General features: G+C 45.3%; 1 protein-coding gene across 2 annotated transcripts in view; it reads left to right on the top strand.

Moving 5' to 3' along the window:
• Positions 1 to 7,770, top strand: part of ZFAND4 (zinc finger AN1-type containing 4) — a 46,889-nt gene extending 39,119 nt beyond the window's left edge. For both annotated transcript variants that reach the window (XM_056530404.1, XM_056530405.1), the window contains exons 9-10: positions 304 to 418; positions 6,962 to 7,770. In XM_056530404.1, the coding sequence (XP_056386379.1) occupies positions 304 to 418; positions 6,962 to 7,097 (251 nt within the window). In that variant the 3' untranslated portion in view covers positions 7,098 to 7,770. The remainder of the gene's footprint in view (positions 1 to 303; positions 419 to 6,961) is intronic.
• The last annotated feature ends 12,036 nt before the right edge of the window (positions 7,771 to 19,806 follow it).

Below are 19,806 nucleotides of genomic sequence, written 5' to 3'. Positions count from 1 at the left end.
CTTTGGCATTGAGTCTTTCTGTTTTTCTGCTTTTCTAAAACTTAGCCCCTATCCTGCAGGTAGGGGATAGGTTTTTTCCATGAGACTTCTCCTTTAAGCCTCCTAACATTGTAAACAATGGGGGGCAACACAGCAGTAACCCGTACAGGATAGGTAAGTGTGTACAGTATTAAGTGTTCAAAAAAATGGAGAAAGCCAAGTTACTTGCTTTTGTAATGTTACTGAAAATGTCTATCCTAGAACATGGCTAAAGCCAAAATAGCGATCTGTATTCTGAATCTACTCCTTGTCCCTCCCGTGCAGTTGAAGCCACACATCTCTTTCCTCCTGTTAAGCCCGCTGTCCGGAGTAAGAAGAAGACAAAGCACTGCTTTCTCTGTGGGAGGAAAACTGGCTTGGCGACTAGCTATGAATGCAGGTAACTGTTTAGATTCTGGCCTAAAATCTTCACACAATAAAAAGTAGGTCAGGGTAGAGCTGTAAGGCATTGTTCATACAGTGCAGTTTCCAAGGAGGTGTATTTTGTTTGTGATTGGGTTTTTAAAATCCTTGTTTACTAGTTAAGAAAAATATTACAGTCAAATTCTATGCAGATTCAGCAACCAACACATTATATACTCCTGTGGCCTGCTGATACACATTATATACTCCTGTGGCCTGTTGATACACATTATATACTCCTGTGGCCTGCTGATACACATTATATATACTCCTGTGGCCTGCTGATACACATTATATACTCCTGTGGCCTACTGATACACATTATATACTTCTGTGGCCTGCTGATACACATTATATACACCTGTGGCCTGCTGATACACATTATATACTTCTGTGGCCTGCTGATACACATTATATACTTCTGTGGCCTGCTGATACACATTATATACTCCTGTGGCCTGCTGATACACATTATATACTCCTGTGGCCTGCTGATACACATTATATACACCTGTGGCCTGCTGATACACATTATATACTTCTGTGGCCTGCTGATACACATTATATACTTCTGTGGCCTGCTGATACACATTATATACTCCTGTGGCCTGCTGATACACATTATATACACCTGTGGCCTGCTGATACACATTATATACTTCTGTGGCCTGCTGATACACATTATATACTTCTGTGGCCTGCTGATACACATTATATACACCTGTGGCCTGCTGATACACATTATATACACCTGTGGCCTGCTGATACACATTATATACTTCTGTGGCCTGCTGATACACATTATATACTCCTGTGGCCTACTGATACACATTATATACTCCTGTGGCCTGCTGATACACATTATATACTTCTGTGGCCTGCTGATACACATTATATACTTCTGTGGCCTGCTGATACACATTATATACTTCTGTGGCCTGCTGATACACATTATATACTCCTGTGGCCTGCTGATACACATTATATACTCCTGTGGCCTGCTGATACACATTATATACTCCTGTGGCCTGCTGATACACATTATATACTCCTGTGGCCTGCTGATACACATTATATACTCCTGTGGCCTGCTGATACACATTATATACTTCTGTGGCCTGCTGATACACATTATATACTTTTGTGGCCTGCTGATACACATTATATACTCCTGTGGCCTGCTGATACACATTATATACTCCTGTGGCCTGCTGATACACATTATATACACCTGTGGCCTGCTGATACACATTATATACTCCTGTGGCCTGCTGATACACATTATATACACCTGTGGCCTGCTGATACACATTATATACTCCTGTGGCCTGCTGATACACATTATATACTTCTGTGGCCTGCTGATACACATTATATACTTCTGTGGCCTGCTGATACACATTATATACTTCTGTGGCCTGCTGATACACATTATATACTCCTGTGGCCTGCTGATACACATTATATACTCCTGTGGCCTGCTGATACACATTATATACTCCTGTGGCCTACTGATACACATTATATACTCCTGTGGCCTACTGATACACATTATATACTCCTGTGGCCTGCTGATACACATTATATACTCCTGTGGCCTGCTGATACACATTATATACTTCTGTGGCCTGCTGATACACATTATATACTTTTGTGGCCTGCTGATACACATTATATACACCTGTGGCCTGCTGATACACATTATATACACCTGTGGCCTGCTGATACACATTATATACACCTGTGGCCTGCTGATACACATTATATACTCCTGTGGCCTGCTGATACACATTATATACTTCTGTGGCCTGCTGATACACATTATATACTTTTGTGGCCTGCTGATACACATTATATACACCTGTGGCCTGCTGATACACATTATATACACCTGTGGCCTGCTGATACACATTATATACACCTGTGGCCTGCTGATACACATTATATACTCCTGTGGCCTGCTGATACACATTATATACTCCTGTGGCCTGCTGATACACATTATATACTCCTGTGGCCTGCTTATACACATTATATACACCTGTGGCCTGCTGATACACATTATATACACCTGTGGCCTGCTGATACACATTATATACACCTGTGGCCTGCTGATACACATTATATACACCTGTGGCCTGCTGATACACATTATATACACCTGTGGCCTGCTGATACACATTATATACACCTGTGGCCTGCTGATACACATTATATACTCCTGTGGCCTGCTGATACACATTATATACTCCTGTGGCCTGCTGATACACATTATATACTTCTGTGGCCTGCTGATACACATTATATACTTCTGTGGCCTGCTGATACACATTATATACTCCTGTGGCCTGCTGATACACATTATATACACCTGTGGCCTGCTGATACACATTATATACACCTGTGGCCTGCTGATACACATTATATACACCTGTGGCCTGCTGATACACATTATATACACCTGTGGCCTGCTGATACACATTATATACTTCTGTGGCCTGCTGATACACATTATATACTCCTGTGGCCTGCTGATACACATTATATACTCCTGTGGTCTGCTGATACACATTATATACACCTGTGGCCTGCTGATACACATTATATACACCTGTGGCCTGCTGATACACATTATATACTTCTGTGGCCTGCTGATACACATTATATACACCTGTGGCCTGCTGATACACATTATATACACCTGTGGCCTGCTGATACACATTATATACTTCTGTGGCCTGCTGATACACATTATATACTCCTGTGGCCTACTGATACACATTATATACACCTGTGGCCTGCTGATACACATTATATACTTCTGTGGCCTGCTGATACACATTATATACTTCTGTGGCCTGCTGATACACATTATATACTTCTGTGGCCTGCTGATACACATTATATACTCCTGTGGCCTACTGATACACATTATATACACCTGTGGCCTGCTGATACACATTATATACTTCTGTGGCCTGCTGATACACATTATATACTCCTGTGGCCTGCTGATACACATTATATACTTCTGTGGCCTGCTGATACACATTATATACACCTGTGGCCTGCTGATACACATTATATACACCTGTGGCCTGCTGATACACATTATATACTTCTGTGGCCTGCTGATACACATTATATACACCTGTGGCCTGCTGATACACATTATATACACCTGTGGCCTGCTGATACACATTATATACTTCTGTGGCCTGCTGATACACATTATATACTCCTGTGGCCTACTGATACACATTATATACTCCTGTGGCCTGCTGATACACATTATATACTTCTGTGGCCTGCTGATACACATTATATACTCCTGTGGCCTGCTGATACACATTATATACTCCTGTGGCCTACTGATACACATTATATACTCCTGTGGCCTGCTGATACACATTATATACTCCTGTGGCCTGCTGATACACATTATATACTCCTGTGGCCTGCTGATACACATTATATACTCCTGTGGCCTGCTTATACACATTATATACACCTGTGGCCTGCTGATACACATTATATACTCCTGTGGCCTGCTGATATTCATGTATATATGGGAAATCTGACCACCGCTGTCTCACCACACTGACCAGAATCACAACTCTAATTGGGGTTATTTCTTAGTCCATGAGAGATCCACCTAATCCCTACCTAAGTGCTCGACAGGCGCTGTGGGAATTGTAATAGCAGCTACTTTGTTTCCCACAAACAGATGTAGCAGAGAAATGTCTTATTGACTAAATAGAGCAAGTTAATGTTTCTGATGTAGAGTGAACTCTACCAAGTGAATCAAACAGCCAAGGCGAAAAAAAACGAAGAGTGTTGGTAGCATTCAAAATAAAATCTTCTTAAAATGGTACTCAAAAAATTTTTTTTTTTTTTTTTTTTTTTTTTATTCCAAATCAACTGGTGCCAGAAAGTTAAAGATTTGTAAATTAATTCTATTTAAAAGTCTTTCTTCCAGTTCTTATCAGCTGCTGTATACTAGAGGAAGTTGAGTAGTTCCTTTCTGTCTGACCACAGTGCTCTCTGCTGACACCTCTGTCCGTGTCAGGAACTGTCCAGAGCAGGAGAGGTTTGCTTTGTGGATTTGCTCCTACTCTGGACAGTTCCTGACAAAGACCGAGGTGTCAGCAGAGAGCACTATGGACACAGAAAAGAGATTAAAAAAGAAAAGCACTTCCTCTGTAGTATACAGCAGCTAAGTACTGGAAGGATTAAGAATTATTTTTTTTTTTTATAGAAGTGATTTACAAATCTGTTTAACTTTCTGGCACCAGTTGATTTTAATTTTTTTACACCGGAGTACCCCGTTAAACATAGAAGACACATGCAGGGTTTTTCAGGTGTTTGACCCCCCCCCCCCCCCTCCCTCTCATACCCTAGTATGTAAGTTGTGACTCCAGCAATAAAAGGTACTAAGTAACATACATACAATAATGAAACTTCCCTACAATTACAATCCATACATATCTGAAACCTATGAATGTGTTGAGAATGTTATACTTCTATACATTTCCACACTTACAATGGTAGTAGCGCTTAACTGCATGCACCAGTGTTCCTTTAGTGTAAATGTCACCCATTGGGTTATACTGTAAATGTTATTACAACTTGTGCTTTACTAAAATTACGAAAAAAAGGATCATTCTGCACTTCTCTGAGTGAAAACCCTTTACATTTTTCGGTATGGATATCAGATTAAGTAGGTTTAGTACACATTTTTTTTTCTTCATCCCTGTGATTGGCCTGTACGCCCTGAAGTGGCGTGTTTTATATAAATCTGGTGTCTTATATAAATGTGGTGGTCACACATCCCTATTAGATATGATTCTCCTAAGGGTATGTTCACACAGAAATCTCTGCTTTGAATTCCGCTCGGAGATTCAATCTGGTGACAACTGCCAGTAATATCCTTCAGCGCTAGGACCGTGCAGTCACCACTGACTGCAATGCAACGGATGTGTAATTCCGACCAAAAAATGAACAGGTTTGTTCTTCCTGCAGGATCAATTTCAGCAGCAGAGAATTCCATAGTGTGAACGGGTCCATGGAAGACCCATTCATCCTACCCTCTGGGTACGTTCACACAGACATGTGCTAGCAGCTTGTTTCCCGCTGCGAGTTTGAAGCTGGGCGAGCTCTCTGCTGCAGAGTTTCAGCAGCTGAATTTCCGCTGACAAAAATCCGCATTTACCCCATTTAAATCAATGGGGTCAGCTGTGGATTTTCTGCAGTGGAAAATCCGCTGCGGAAAATCTGCTGCAGAGAACTAGGAGCGGGAAACGTGTTGCTATGTCATAATTAAATCCACCCGTGTCAATGGACCCTTAGGGTGTTTTTCATGTCTTTTTAGTTTTTTAACTGTGATAATTGAATACAAAGCCAGGAATGGATGCGAGAAGATGGGACATTTTAGGCTTTCCGTTATACACTTTCATTTTACACCTTTTTCCTTTTGTACTCCATGTATGATCTGTCATTTCCTTTTGTATTTAATATTTGCAATTAAAAACCTGAATGTGTGAACACACCCTGAGGCCTTATAATGTCATACTGAAGAATAAACAGGCGGTCCAGCACTACGATGATGTGCAGCTTTATTTGGATAGACAACACACGGTAAAAGCGACAGTCAGACGTGTTTCGAGCATATGTGCTCGAAAAGCGTCTGTGGCTTTTACAGTTTGTTGTCTATCCAAATAAAGCTGCATATCATCGTAGTGCTGGACCTCCTGTTTATTCTTCAGTATTGCTGGGTGCCTTGCTGGGCACCGGTCCGAGCATGGAGAGGTGAGCTGGACTTTGTTTTATATTGCTTATAATGTCATGCAGTGTCTGGTAGTATTCTATTGGCCCTAGGCATGTATGACGTTATTTTATATCGTTGAACTTAAAATATACTAGCTGGTTCCTTAGCTTTGTAACAGGCTGTACATCCCCTCCTTCCATCTAGCCAATATACACTTTTAATAGACTGTGTAGTTTTTTTTCCATCCACTAGAGGGTGCCCTAGCACCATTCTGGTAGAGTGCACGTCTCAGGTATGGATGGCTTGTAAGTCCTTTACGTTGCAATGTTGTATCTCTGAATTGTCTATATCTTATTGCATTGGATCTGTTGGATGGAAAATACCTTGCATTGGTGGTGTCACAGCTCCATTTCTAGAGCGGTCAGAGGGAGTGCACGCCAACCATTTTTTGGCAGGTTTTGCTAAAAAAAAAAAAAAAAAAAAAAATGCTACGGGGGAAGATTTATCAAGTACAGAGGAAAAGCTGACCAGTTGCCCATAGCAACCAATCAGATTGTTTCTTTCATTTTTAACAAGGCCTCTGAAAAAATAAAAGAAGCAATCTGGTTGCTATGGGCAACTGATCAATTTTGATTTTTGATAAATCCCCCCCCCCTCCTGCCTTGGGCCCTTTGTGTTTTGACATGTTTTATCCCCATGCTCTACAGGAATAATTTTCGATGTATGTAAGCCTATATTTCTTTTTTGTTATAGGTGTGGGAACAATTTTTGTGCCACTCACCGTTATGCTGAAACTCACAGCTGCACCTATGACTACAAAACAGCGGGTAGGAGGTATCTACAAGAAAGCAATCCGGTCGTAACGGCGCCAAAACTCCCTAAGATCTAGTTGTTCATGCTATATATGCCCTAACAACAAGAAAAGTTTCTTTCGAATCATGAGTTTATTTTTGTCTTTCCTCTATGCTAAACGTTTGCCAAGTTTCAAGCATTCATTCCATCTTATTGGAAAAAAATGTGAAAATGTTTTAAAAAAAGAAAAATCACGCACTGGCATCTCTTCTAAATCCACCTTTTTGTGTTAAGTTTTAAATTTGGCAAAAAAAATGCTGTTTCACTAGACAAATCTTACAGAAGATGCACTTTATTGAAAAAAAATATATTTACTGTATGATTGGGGGAATACAATGATAGAAGTCATGTATCTGTTTGTTTAGTCTTTTTATTATTGTCTGTTTTTGTATGGTTAAATTATTTCCTTAATATGCAAAGGGGGATGGGAATGTGATAGGGTGCCGCCTGGGAAGCGGAAAAGGTTCCCAATCCTGTACAGAGCCATATTCCAGCTGTCTGAATGCAGCCTTATTGGCTTATCTGTCAGTTCGACTTTGTGTTTAATAATATCAGCTGCACAAGTTTTGCAATGAAGTGTTCCTGTTACAATGCCTCCAGATTGGGCACTTTTATTCTTTTGTAATCATTAATTTTTAAACTTCAGGGTTTTTTCCTTCTAAAATACCGATTTGCTGTAAAAAAATTAATAAATATTGTCTTTTAACAGGGCTGTCATGTTTGTATTCTTTATGGAGGCAAGACTTGGTAGCACAGCATAAGGTTGTATTCAGTCACACACTTTACTTCCAATATATATATATAGAGTAGTTAGGAGTAGCCGTATTAGTCCAGTGGTGCAAAAAGCAAAATCATCGGTAGTTGCAGTATCTTGTAATACCTTTTTTATTGGACTAACAAGATTTTGTAGATACAAGCTTTCGGGATTCCTCCCTTTATCAAGTCATAAAGGGAGGAATCCTGAAAGCTTGTCTATACAAAATCTTGTTAGTCCAATAAAAAAGGTATTACATGATACTGCAACTACCGATGATTTTGAGATATATATTGTCTCAAGGAGCGCAAAATCACACTAGAAGTCCATGGGTCAGCGTTTAAAAATGCACACATTTATTTAGTCCCTATAAACGCGTTTTCGGAGGCAATCCTCCTTCTTCAGATAAGGGACAAATTTTTTTTTTTATACAATTCCACAACTACACATACAAAATATATTGGAGTGGAATAGACTACATGAGAGAATACATTTTATATGTATGTATATGCATAATCATAGTTATGGTGTACTATGAAGCATTCATTGTAGATTCTGTTCAGAGACCTGGAATTATGTGCAGAATGGACACAAGCTTCATATTACAAACTAGAGATTAAAGGGATTATCCAGGAAACAACTTTTTTATATATATCAACTGGCTCCAGAAAGTTAAACAGATTTGTAAATTACTTCTATTAAAAAATCTTAATCCTTTCAGTACTTATGAGCTTCTGAAGTTTAGGTTGTTCTTTTCTGTCTAAGTAATCTCTGATGACACGCGTCTCGGGAACCGCCCAGTTTAGAAGAGGTTTGCTATGGGAATTTGCTTCTAAACTGGGCGGTTCTCGAGACGCATGTCATCAGAGATTACTTAGACAGAAAAGAACAACCTTAACTTCAGAAGCTCATAAGTACTGAAAGGATTAAGATTTTTAATAGAAGTAATTTACAAATCTGTTTAACTTTCTGGAGCCAGTTGATATATATAAAAAAGTTTTTTCCTGAAATACCCCTTTAACTGTGAAAATGTACTTTCTCTATCGGCTCCATTGGGGGACACAGACCATGGGTGTATGCTGCTGTCACTAGGAGGTTCGACACTATGGCAACAAGAGAAGTCTGCTCCTCCCAGCAGGGTATACCCACCCACAGGCACCTGAGGTAATCAGTTTTAGCTTAGTGTCTGAAGCAGGTGGACATGGTCTGGAGTTCTCTCCAGACCAGGTCTTAGGTTTTATTATTTTCCTAGTTAGGGATGTGTTAGTTTTTTATTCCTTTTTCTTTCATGTTTTCAGGTAGGGATTCAGGAACTGAGGCTCACTGCCTCCCCATTGCGATTGAGGGGGCACAGACATTGCGTATATGCGCTGTTAACCCCCTCTCGCCAACGGTCAGCGCCTGGGGTTGTACCTCATGGGTCCGGGTCCCCCTTTTTCCCTCCTCACCTCGCTCGCACATGGTAGCTCGGCGTGATGCAAGTGACAGAAAGCTGACTAAAGACTTCATGAGGTAAGTTCTTCTGACTGAGGTGAGTATATTTCCTTTCTCCTTGGTACAGCCTTGCAACCTCTGGAGACCCTCACTTTTTGCCCACTTTTTCTCAGGGGCTGGCCTGGACAGGGTTTTTTTTTAATATTTATTGCTGGGGTGAGCAGGCGCATTTTTGGACTAGGGCACAGCTTTATTCAAACTTTTCACTTTCCTGAACCATATGTGTGTGTGGTGTGTGTTTCTTTAAGCGGCTGACAGCCGCAGCGTTTTTACTATGCGGGCACATGAAGCGCCGGCTTACTTTCGCTTTCGGCAGCAGTTGGCTGCCGGCGGCGTCTCGCTCGCTCGCTTCCCCGCAAGTGCATATACGAATGACATGTGCGCTCGGGGAGAGGAACGGGCGTGGGCACCATTACTGGCCTTGTCAGAAGCTGAGGGCGCTATAGCTCCGCCCCCTCTGTTGTCGGGGCTTCTGAGAGGCGCAAATTTGCCTCCAATCAGCGCTGTGCACGAGTTGAGAGGCAGGGGCCAATCACCAGTGCCCCTGGCCCGCCCCTCTTATGCTATTGGCCGACATTTCTCCCTTCTTTGTCTACACTAGAACGAAGTTCTCCTCACAGCAGCTGCCCTAGGGTCACAGACTTGGGCTGCACAGACAACTGGAGCGTTAGTTCATCATTTTGTCTGTAAAAGCTGTAATTCCAAAATGCCTGGTTCTGCTGAACCCATTTGCTCCCTCTAAACAGTTAACTGAAGTGTTAGCCACTCATTACATCTGTAAAAGCTGTATCTCAAAAATGTCTGTTTCTGCTGAACCACTTGTTCTGCCTGCTCCACTGCTCCCCCAGACCCCCCTGCTATTCTACCCCGGTTGTCTACCAGACCCGGTGGGTTCGGCCGCCCCTCCAGTCTGGGTTCTCTCCCTCCCCAGTCTATATCCGACTTGGCTCAGGTCTCCTGTTATGAGGTGACTGCATTGGAGAGGCCCTCCCGGCCCTCTGGAGGGTCCCACTCTCCTCCTATACTGAAGCTCTCGCAGCGTCATGGGGGTGTTTTTCATCGGACTCCTCCTCAGAGTCTTCTGGCAGGCACAGGCGCTCCCCTCACAGGCATCGCTCTGTTACTCCGCCCTGTAGCAAGTGTCTCTCCCCTAGAAGATGCTCTCATGGTCGCAGCTCTGGCTCTCCAGACCTGCGTACCTGGTCAGTCTCCCCCTCTTCCAGGGCCACCTCACATGTTCCCATTCACCTGGAGAACTTGTGGATGCAGTTTCTGATTCGGCCTCTGATTCAGAGGACTACACGGATATGTTCCATCTAGAGGACCCAGGAACTTCGGACGTGGCTCCAGAAGTTTCCTTTAATCGTGCCCAACCTCCAGGGCTGTCTCACCTCGTTCCCATTCTCCCGGAGAACTTGTGGATGAGGTTTCTGATTCTGCCTCCGACTCAGGACCACACGGATATGCCTGATGTGGTGTACTCATTGGTTTCAGCCATAAGAGACACCTTCCAGCTAAGGACCCAGGAACTTCGGACGTGGTCCAGAAGTTTACTCTCATCATGCCCGACCTCTTCCAGGGCTGCCTCACCTCCTTCCCATTCACCTGGAGAACTTGCGGATGAGGTTTCTGATTCGGCCTCCGACTTAAAGGAACACACGGATGCCTGATGTGGTGCCTGATTGGTTTCGGCCATAAGATACCCCTTCCATCTAAAGGACCCAGGAACTTCGGACGTGGCTCCAGAAGTCTCCTTTTCTTCGTGCCCGACCGGCACTCAAGACCTTCAGGTCTCACACTGAATTTTACGCCCTGCTGGTATCCGCCTGGAGGCACCCTGACAAGAAGTTTCAGGAAACTTGGAAGGTTCAAGCGCGGTATCCCTTTGCCAAGGACCTCTTTGCTTGGTGGACCTCCTCTCCAACTGTGGATCTGCCGATCTCCCACCTTTGGCTGATGCGGCTGCATTCAAGATCCAGCCGACATGAAGGTGGAGACTTTGGCAAACTTTGCCTTGAGACAGCAGAATCTTCCTGCTTTTGCTTCGGCCTGGATGTCAAGGGCCGTTTCAGTGTGGTCTCCCAACTCCGCCAGGGTAGTCTTCAAGATCCCTCTGGAGGATTTATTTAATCTAGCCTGATGCTCTGCAGCTGGAGATTTTCTGTTCCATGCGCAGCCACTGTGCTGCCTTTGCCACAAGCTACCTGGTAGCCACCTTCCCTCCATGTGGCTTAAAGCCTGAAATGTGGACGCCGCCTTCAGGAAGTGAGGCGTCAGGCGGAAAAGAGTTCTTTACCTCTGGATACGGCTCACAGAACCGCTTTCCGTCGTAAGTCCTCCTTCGGGTTCTGCGGACCTTTGGTGCCACACAGGGTACCAACAAGGGGTCCAGCCGGGCGCCTTCACGGGAAGAGGGCTTCCTCCTTCCGGACCTGTCCCTCCCGGAGGTCGGCTATGCGTTTTGCGGCCCCATCGGGCACCCGTAGGCCTTCCTCGATCTGATGGGTCGCCCCCACCCGCCGACCTTTCTCGGGTGGTTGGTCGCCTCTTACTCTTCCGGAATGCCTGGACTACACACATTCATTGTCCCAGTTCCTTCAGGATAACGTTTTCGAGGCTTATTCAAACCTCTTTGTGGTCCCCAAGAAAGGCGTTTCTGTTCGCCCAATCTTGGTTCTCAAGTATCTCAGCCAGCATCTTCTGCTTCCATCCCGAATGGAGTCTCTCCGTTCGGTGCTGGTGTCCCTGGTTCATCGGGAATTTTCGTTCCTCGGTGGACATCAAGGATGCCTGCCTCCACATCTCATTGTTCCGGTCATCAGCGGTACCTCCGCTTTGTAGTTCCGGGCGGTCATTTTCTATTGTGGTTCTCCATTTCTGTCTGGCCCCTTCTCCGCGGATCTTTAACAAAGTCCTGGCACCTGTGATAGCCCCTTTTACGGACAACAGTTGTTTCCGTGATTCCTTACTTGGACAACCTTCTGATCAGAGTTCAAGCCAGGGCCCAGATCCTGGAGAGTCTTAGTCTCAACCTCCAGACCTTGTTTCTCTTTGGTTGGATGGTCATTCGGGACAAGTCCAACCGCTTTCCTGGGGCTCCAGTTCGACGCGGCCTCTGCCCGCTTTCAACTCTGCCGAACAATCAGCTGACTCTCTTATCAAGAGTCCGATGACTTCGGCACCCTGCTCCAGTTTCCATTCACTTTTGCATGGATGTCCTGGGTCGGTTAGCGGCGGCCATGAAGGCCGTGCCATTTGCCCAGTTTCATCACAGACATCTTCAATATGTGATTCTCTTCCGGTGGGTCAGGTCTCCATTGTCACTCGACAGTCTTGTCGGTCCCTTCTAGGGTGGCTTTGTTCCCCCCCCCCCCTGCTTTTTCGGGGGCGCTCCTTCCTGCCCCTCCCTGCCAGTCTGTCGGGCTGGTTAGTTTTCAAGGACTGGCCGGTCTGGGGCCTTGGTCCCTCGAGAAGCCCTTTTCCCCTTCAACATGTTGGGGCCTAGGGCAATCCTTTCTTTGCTTGCTTCTTGGGAAATTCCCTTCTGGGCGGAACTCAGGTTTCCGGCCATCTCAGCGCTTTTCATTCCGGGCGTTTCTGGGATGTGGTCTTTCTCAGCCGTCCAAGGCGAGTGGTCGCTACATCCGGAGGTGTTTGCAGTGATCTGCAACCTCTGGGGCGCTCCAGGCGTGGACCTCTGCACATCCCGCCACAACCAAGCGTCCCTCTTTCTTGGTCGGGCTTTGCCCTACATTATCTGTTTATTGGTCAGGCTTTGCCCTACCTTAACTGTTTCCCCCCCCTTCCCCTCTTTTCGGGGTCCTGAGGAAACTGAGCAGAGGGCGTTCCCGCCATTCTCGTGGCCCAGACTGGCCCCGGCAGGTGTGGTACGTCGTCGTGGTCAGGCTCCTGTACTACTTACCTCCTGCACCTTCCCAATCGTCCAGACCTCCTATATCAGGTCTCCTGTGCCACCCCTATTTACCGTCTCTGCTTTCGACGGCGTGGCGTTTGAGACAGCGGTTCTGAGGACCCGCGGTTTCTCTTCCCAAGTGGTTCACAGCTTGCTGAGGGCTCACAAGCCTTCCTCTGCAAAGGCTTACCACCATACCTGGCGGTCTTATTTCTGTTGGTGTGAAACTCTGCCTTTTTCTCCGGTCGTGGTTGGCTTTCGGCCGTTTCCATTCTTTTTCAACGTTCTTTGGCGTTCAATTATCATGTCCGAACCTAGTTCAGGGAGTGGCACAAGCTGCCCCTCCTTATCAGTCCCCTTTTTTCCCTTGGGACTTACACTTGGTCTTAGGTGCTCTGCAGGACGCCCCTTTTGACCCTCTCAGGGACATTTCTTTTCGCCTCCTTCCCCGGAAGGTGGCGTTCCATATTGCTCTTACCTCTGTTAGGAGGGTGTCAGAGCTGGTAGCTCTCTCCTGCCGTTCTCTCTTCCTGGTGGTGTACCAGGACAAGTTGTTTTCCGCCCAGGTCCGTCCTTCTTTCCTTAGATGTTTTTTTGACTTTTTCATCTCAATGAGAACATCGTCCTACTGTCCTCTTGTCCGGCCCCTTCTCATTCCTGGAAGCGTTTGTTCCACAACCTGGTTGTGGTGAGGGCTGTTCGGACTTGACTCTCTGTCACTCTTTCCTTTCGGCAGTGTGACCCGGAAGGTCGTTGCATAGGACAACCTGCTTCTACGACCACCATTTTTCCGTGGATCCGGTCTGCTCTTTTTGGGAGCTTACCGCTGCAAGGGGAAGATCCCACCCTTCAGGGGTTTGGCTCATTCCACCTGTTTTTCGGGGCATCCTGGCCCCTCCGCTACGTGGCTTCGGCCTTGCAGTTCTGTAAAGCGTCCGCGTGGTCGTCTTTGTACACTTTCTCAAGGTGCTACCAGATTCATGCCTTCGAATCGGTTGGTGCTACTCTGGGCTGTAAGATGTTGCAGACAGCGGTGGTCCAACCATCCACCTGTCTGATTCCTTACCCACCCAGGGGACGGCTTTGGTACGTCCCATGGTCTGTGTCCCCCCAATGGAGCCAATAGAGAAAAGGAGATTTTTTTTATGCTTACTGTAAAATCTCTTTCTCGAAGGAGCCATTGGGGGACACAGCTCCCCCCCCCCCCTCCCCCTTTTTTTCTGGTGTTCCTATTTCAGTTATCTGTCCGAAGGTGTGTTCAGTTGCCTTTTCTTCTGATTGCTCGGACAGTTTGTGGGTTTTCTCTTGACCTGTCGGTCTTCTCCTATTGCTCTGGGACTAAAATTGATTGATTACCTCAGGTGCCTGTGGGCAGGTATACCCTGCTGGGAGGAGCCGACTTCTTTTGTTGCCATAGTGTTGAACCTCCTAGTGACAGCAGTATACAGCCATGGTCTGTGCCCCCCAAATGGATCCTTAGAGAAAGAGAGAGATTTTACGGTAAGCATAAAAAAAATCTCCTTTTTTTTGTTAGTATAAGTCTGCTTTTACACTGCCACTGTGCTATGGCTGAAAATAGCAGTCATGCTCCAATGGACGTTATCTGGACAGGCAACAACTGGTCCCGATGGATCCCATTGACTGTAATGGGGTCGGGCGCTGTTGTTTTTTAGCAGAAGTAGTGGGAGAAAGAGATGTTGCATGCAGTAATTTTTCTTCCCGCTATTCTCCCTTCATTTTTTTTTTTTCATATCCACTGACTGCCGGGTCACAACGGCAGTGTGAAAAAAAAGCCCAAACAAAAATCCTATGCCAGACTTCTGTTCTTAACCTGTTAAGGACATAGGACGTTCTCTAATGTCCCCACTACCTGGGCTTTAATGCCCAAGGACGTTGGAGAACGTCCTGTTGTATTTCCGATCTCTGCCGCTCGCCGGGCAGAGATCGGAACTGGATGCCTGCTGAAATCCTTCAGCAGGCATCCAGGGCAAACGCTGAGGGGGGCCATGTAGGCCCCCCATGTCGGCGATCGCCGCAAATCGCAAGGGAAATCGCCCTTGCGATCTGTGGCGATACCGGGCTGATCGGGTCTCTGGGACCCGACCACCCGGTAATTTCGCATGATCCCGGCTGTCACAGACAGCCAGGACCATGCTGGAGGCTAGGAGCGAGGTGGCAAGCCTGCCACCTCATCCGATCCCCTGCGATCCATCGGTTAACTAACCGACCAATCGCAAGGGGGAGGGCGGTTACTTCCTCCCGTCCTGCCCGGCCCCTTGAAGTCCGGAGAGGACGGGAGGAAGACCGGAGGACGTGTCGGGGGACGGGGGAGTGCTGGGGACCAGCCCCGGTACTTTCCTCGTCCCTGAAGACCCGGATCCCGACGGCGGCGGCGGCGACAGGTGAGTTCCTCTTCAGCCGCGATCGGGCCCTTTACAGCAATGCACGTCACCGTAAAGCGACACGCATTGCTGTAATGGGACCCTGTAAACTACAACTACAAGTTGTAGTTTTGCAACATCTGGAGGTCCACAGTTTGGAGACCACTGTGCCCTTCCAGATGTTGCAAAACTACACATCCTCAGCATGCCCTTACTGTCCAGGCATGCTGGGAGTTGTAGTTCTGTAACATGTGGCCCTTCAGATGTTGCAGAACTACAACTCCCAGCATGCCTGGACAGTTTTGGCATACTGGGAGTTGTAGTTTTGCAACATCTGGAAGGGCACAGATTGGGAACCACTGTATTAGTGGTCTGCAAACTGTAGTCCTCCAGATGTTGCAAAACTACAACTCCCAGCATGCTGGGAGTTGTAGTTCGGCAACATCTGTCTCTAAAGATGTTGCCGAACTACTACTTCCAGCATGCCTGAGAATGCTGGGAGTTGTGGTTTTGCAACAACTGGAGGCACACTGGTTGGGAAACATTGTCTGTTTCCTAACTCAGTGTTTCCCAACAGTGTGTTGCAAAACTATAACTACCAGCATGCACTGATAAACTGTGCATGCTGGGAGTTGTAGTTTTTGTAACAGCTGGAGGTCCCCCCCTTGTGAATGTACAGGGTACATTCACATGGGCAGGGGGCTTACAGTGAGTATCAGGCTGCAAGTTTGCGATGCAGCAAATTTTGCGCGGGAACTCACTGTAATCCCCCGTCCGTGTGACTGCACCCTAAAAACACTTCACTACACTAACACAAAATAAAATAAAAAGTAAAAAAGCACTACATATACACATACCCCTACACAGCCCCCCTCCCCAATAAAAATGAAAAACGTCCGGTACGCCACTGTTTCCAAAATGGAGCCTCCAGCTGTTGCAAAACAACAACTCCCAGTATTGCTGGACAGCCGTTGACTGTCCAAGAATGCTGGGAGTTTTGCAACAGCTGGAGGCACCCTGTTTGGGAATCACTGGCGTAGAATACCCCTATGTCCACCCCTATGCAAATCCCTAATTCAGGCCTCAAATGCGCATGGCGCTCTTACTTTGGAGCCCTGTCGTATTTCAAGGCAACATAATAGGGTCACATATGGGGTATCGCCGTACTCGGGAGAAATTGTGTTACAAATTTTGGGGGGCTTTTTCTCCTTTAACCCCTTATGAAAAGGTGAAGTTGGGGTCTACAACAGCATGTTAGTGTAAAAAAATAAATTTTTTACACTAACACGCTGGTGTTGCCCTATACTGTTCATTTTGACAAGAGGTAAAAGGGAAAAATGCCCCCCAAAATTTGTAATGCAATTTCTCCCGACTACGGAGATACCCCATAAGTGGGCGCAAAGTTCTCTGGGGGCGCACAACAAGGCTCAGAAGGGAGAGTGCACCATGTACATTTGAGGTGATTTGCACAGGGGTGGCTGATTGTTACAGCGGTTTTGACAAATGCAAAAAAAATAAAATAAAAAAAAAACACATGTGACCCCATTTCGGAAACTACACCCCTCACGGAATGTAATGATGGGTGCAGTGAGAATTTACACCCCACTGGTGTCTGACAGTTGTTTGGAACAGTGGGCTGTGCAAATTAAACATTTTGTACAGCCCACTGTTCCAAAGTTCTGACAGACACCAGTGGGGGGTAAATGCTCACTGTACCCCTTGTTACGTTCCTCAAGGGGTCTTGTTTCCAAAATGGTATGCCATGTGGGGGTTATTTTGCTGTCCTGGCACCATAGGGGCTTCCTAAATGCGACATGCCCCCCGAGCAAAATTTACTCTCCAAAAGCCAAATATGACTCCTTCTCTTCTGAGCATTGTAGTTCGCCCGTAGTGCACTTCAGGTCCACTTATGGGGTACCTTCATACTCAGAAGAGATGGGGTTACAAATTTTGGGGGGTATTTTCTGCTATTAACCCTTGCAAAAATGTGAAATTTTGGGGGGAAACACACATTTTAGTGAAAAAAAAAAAAAAATGTTTTTTTTATATATGCAAAAGTCGTGAAACACCTGTGGGGTATTAAGGTTCACTTTACCCCTTGTTACGTTCCCCAAGGGGTCTAGTTTCCAAAATGGTATGCCATGTGGGGATTTTTTGCTGTTCTGGTACCATAGGGGCTTCCTAAATGCAACATGCCCCCCAAAAACCATTTCAGAAAATCGTACTCTCCAAAATCCCCTTGTTGCTCCTTCGCTTCTGAGCCCTCTACTGCGCCCGCCGAACACTTTTCATGGACATATGAGGTATGTCCTTACTCGAGAGAAATTGGGCTACAAATATAAGTATACATTTTCTCTTTTTACCCCTTGTAAAAATTCAAAAATTGGGTCAACAAGAACATGCGAGTGTAAAAAATGAAGATGGTGAATTTTCTCCTTCACTTTGCTGCTATTCCTGTGAAACACCTAAAGGGTTAAAATGCTGTCTGAATGTCATTTTGAATACTTTGGGGGGTGCAGTTTTTATAATGGGGTCATTTGTGGGGTATTTCTAATATGAAGACCCTTCAAATCCACTTCAAACCTGAACTGGTCCCTGAAAAATAGTGAGTTTGAAAATTTTGTGGAAAATTGCTGCTGAACTTTGAAGCCCTCTGATGTCTTCCAAAAGTAAAAACTTGTCAATTTTATGATGCAAACATAAAGTAGACATATTGTATATGTGAATAATTTTATTTTTTTTGAATATCCATTTTCCTTACAAGCAGAGAGCTTCAAAGTTAGAAAAATGCTAAATTTTCTATTTTTTCAGCAAATTTTGAAATTTTTCACTAAGAAACAATGCAAGTATCCACAAAATTTTACCAATAACATAAAGTAGAATATGTCACGAAAAAACAATCTCGGAATCAGAATGATAGGTAAAAGCATCCCAGAGTTATTAATGCTTAAAGTGACAGTGGTCAGATGTTCAAAAAATGCTCCGGTCCTAAGGTGTAAAATGGCCTGGGGTTAAAGGGGTACTGCGGTGGAAAACTTTTTTTTTTTTTTAATCAACTGGTGCCAGAAAGTTAAACAGATTTGTAAATTACTTCTGTTAAAAAAAAATCTTAATTCTTCCAGTACTTATTAGCTGCTGAATACTACAGAGGAAATTCTTTTCTTTTTGGAACACACAGCTCTCTGCTGACATCATGACCACAGTGCCCTCTACTGACATCTCGGTACATTTTAGGAACTGTCCAGAGCAGCATATGTCAACAGAATAATGTGTTATACATTCATTGTCGAACTAGCCTGCCGGCAGCCCCGCCACAACTACAATGTTCTGCTAAATCTGCAAGGACTTGTGTTATCTTTAGAGATACTTTAAAGCAAAAATTCTGTACACTGTTGGGTGATAACACTTATAACATATTGTGTATGTGTGGATCTATGGCATTGTCCTTCTCCTTAGCATTGTATGGGATATCCAAACCATGTTTCCACTGCTCTGTAGTCTAATGGAGTGATCTGAAGCTTAGGAAAGATCAGTAATCTGCTCTTGTGCTTACTTAGTAATATCTATTACAAGCATTCAGTATTCCCATACTGTAGGCTTGATTTACCACATATGCTTATTTTCACGTCACCATAGCGCCTCTTACAGACTGAAGTAGTTCTGACAGAGAGGTAGTACCTTATGACCATGCTGTTCTAAATCTTACTGCACTCTTCTGAACTCCACATTCTACTACTGATGCCTAGTGATAGTCCATAGCTGTAAGACCAAGTTTACACCATGTTTGGCCATAAATTAAGGAGAACTACAGCCATAGAACACTTATCCCCTATTTGTGGGATAGGGGATAAATGTCTGAATGTGGGGGGGGGGTCCAACCGCTGGGAGCCCCCACAATCTCCTGTACAGGGCCCCGGCTCTGCCTCAGCTCTTCACATGCAGGAGGTGTTTCGGCCGCAGCATGACTCCATGGCTGACACGTCTCCTCCATGTATATCTATAGGAGTGGCGGACATGCAGCGTTCGTGCCTCCCCACCTCTCCCATAGAGCTGAATGGAGGGGGCATGTCTGTCGACCTCTTAGTGAGAGAGACTATAAAAGCACTAGCCTCGCAGAGCTGAGGCAGTGCCTGCTGGTTCCTGTACGGGAGATCGCTGCAGTACTCCTTTAATATGGAAGTCAGGACAGACATCACCTTTTGAC

This window comes from Hyla sarda, chromosome 7 (assembly GCF_029499605.1).
Source record: "Hyla sarda isolate aHylSar1 chromosome 7, aHylSar1.hap1, whole genome shotgun sequence".
NCBI lineage: Eukaryota > Metazoa > Chordata > Amphibia > Anura > Hylidae > Hyla > Hyla sarda.
This window is presented reverse-complemented; position numbering and strand designations above follow the sequence as displayed.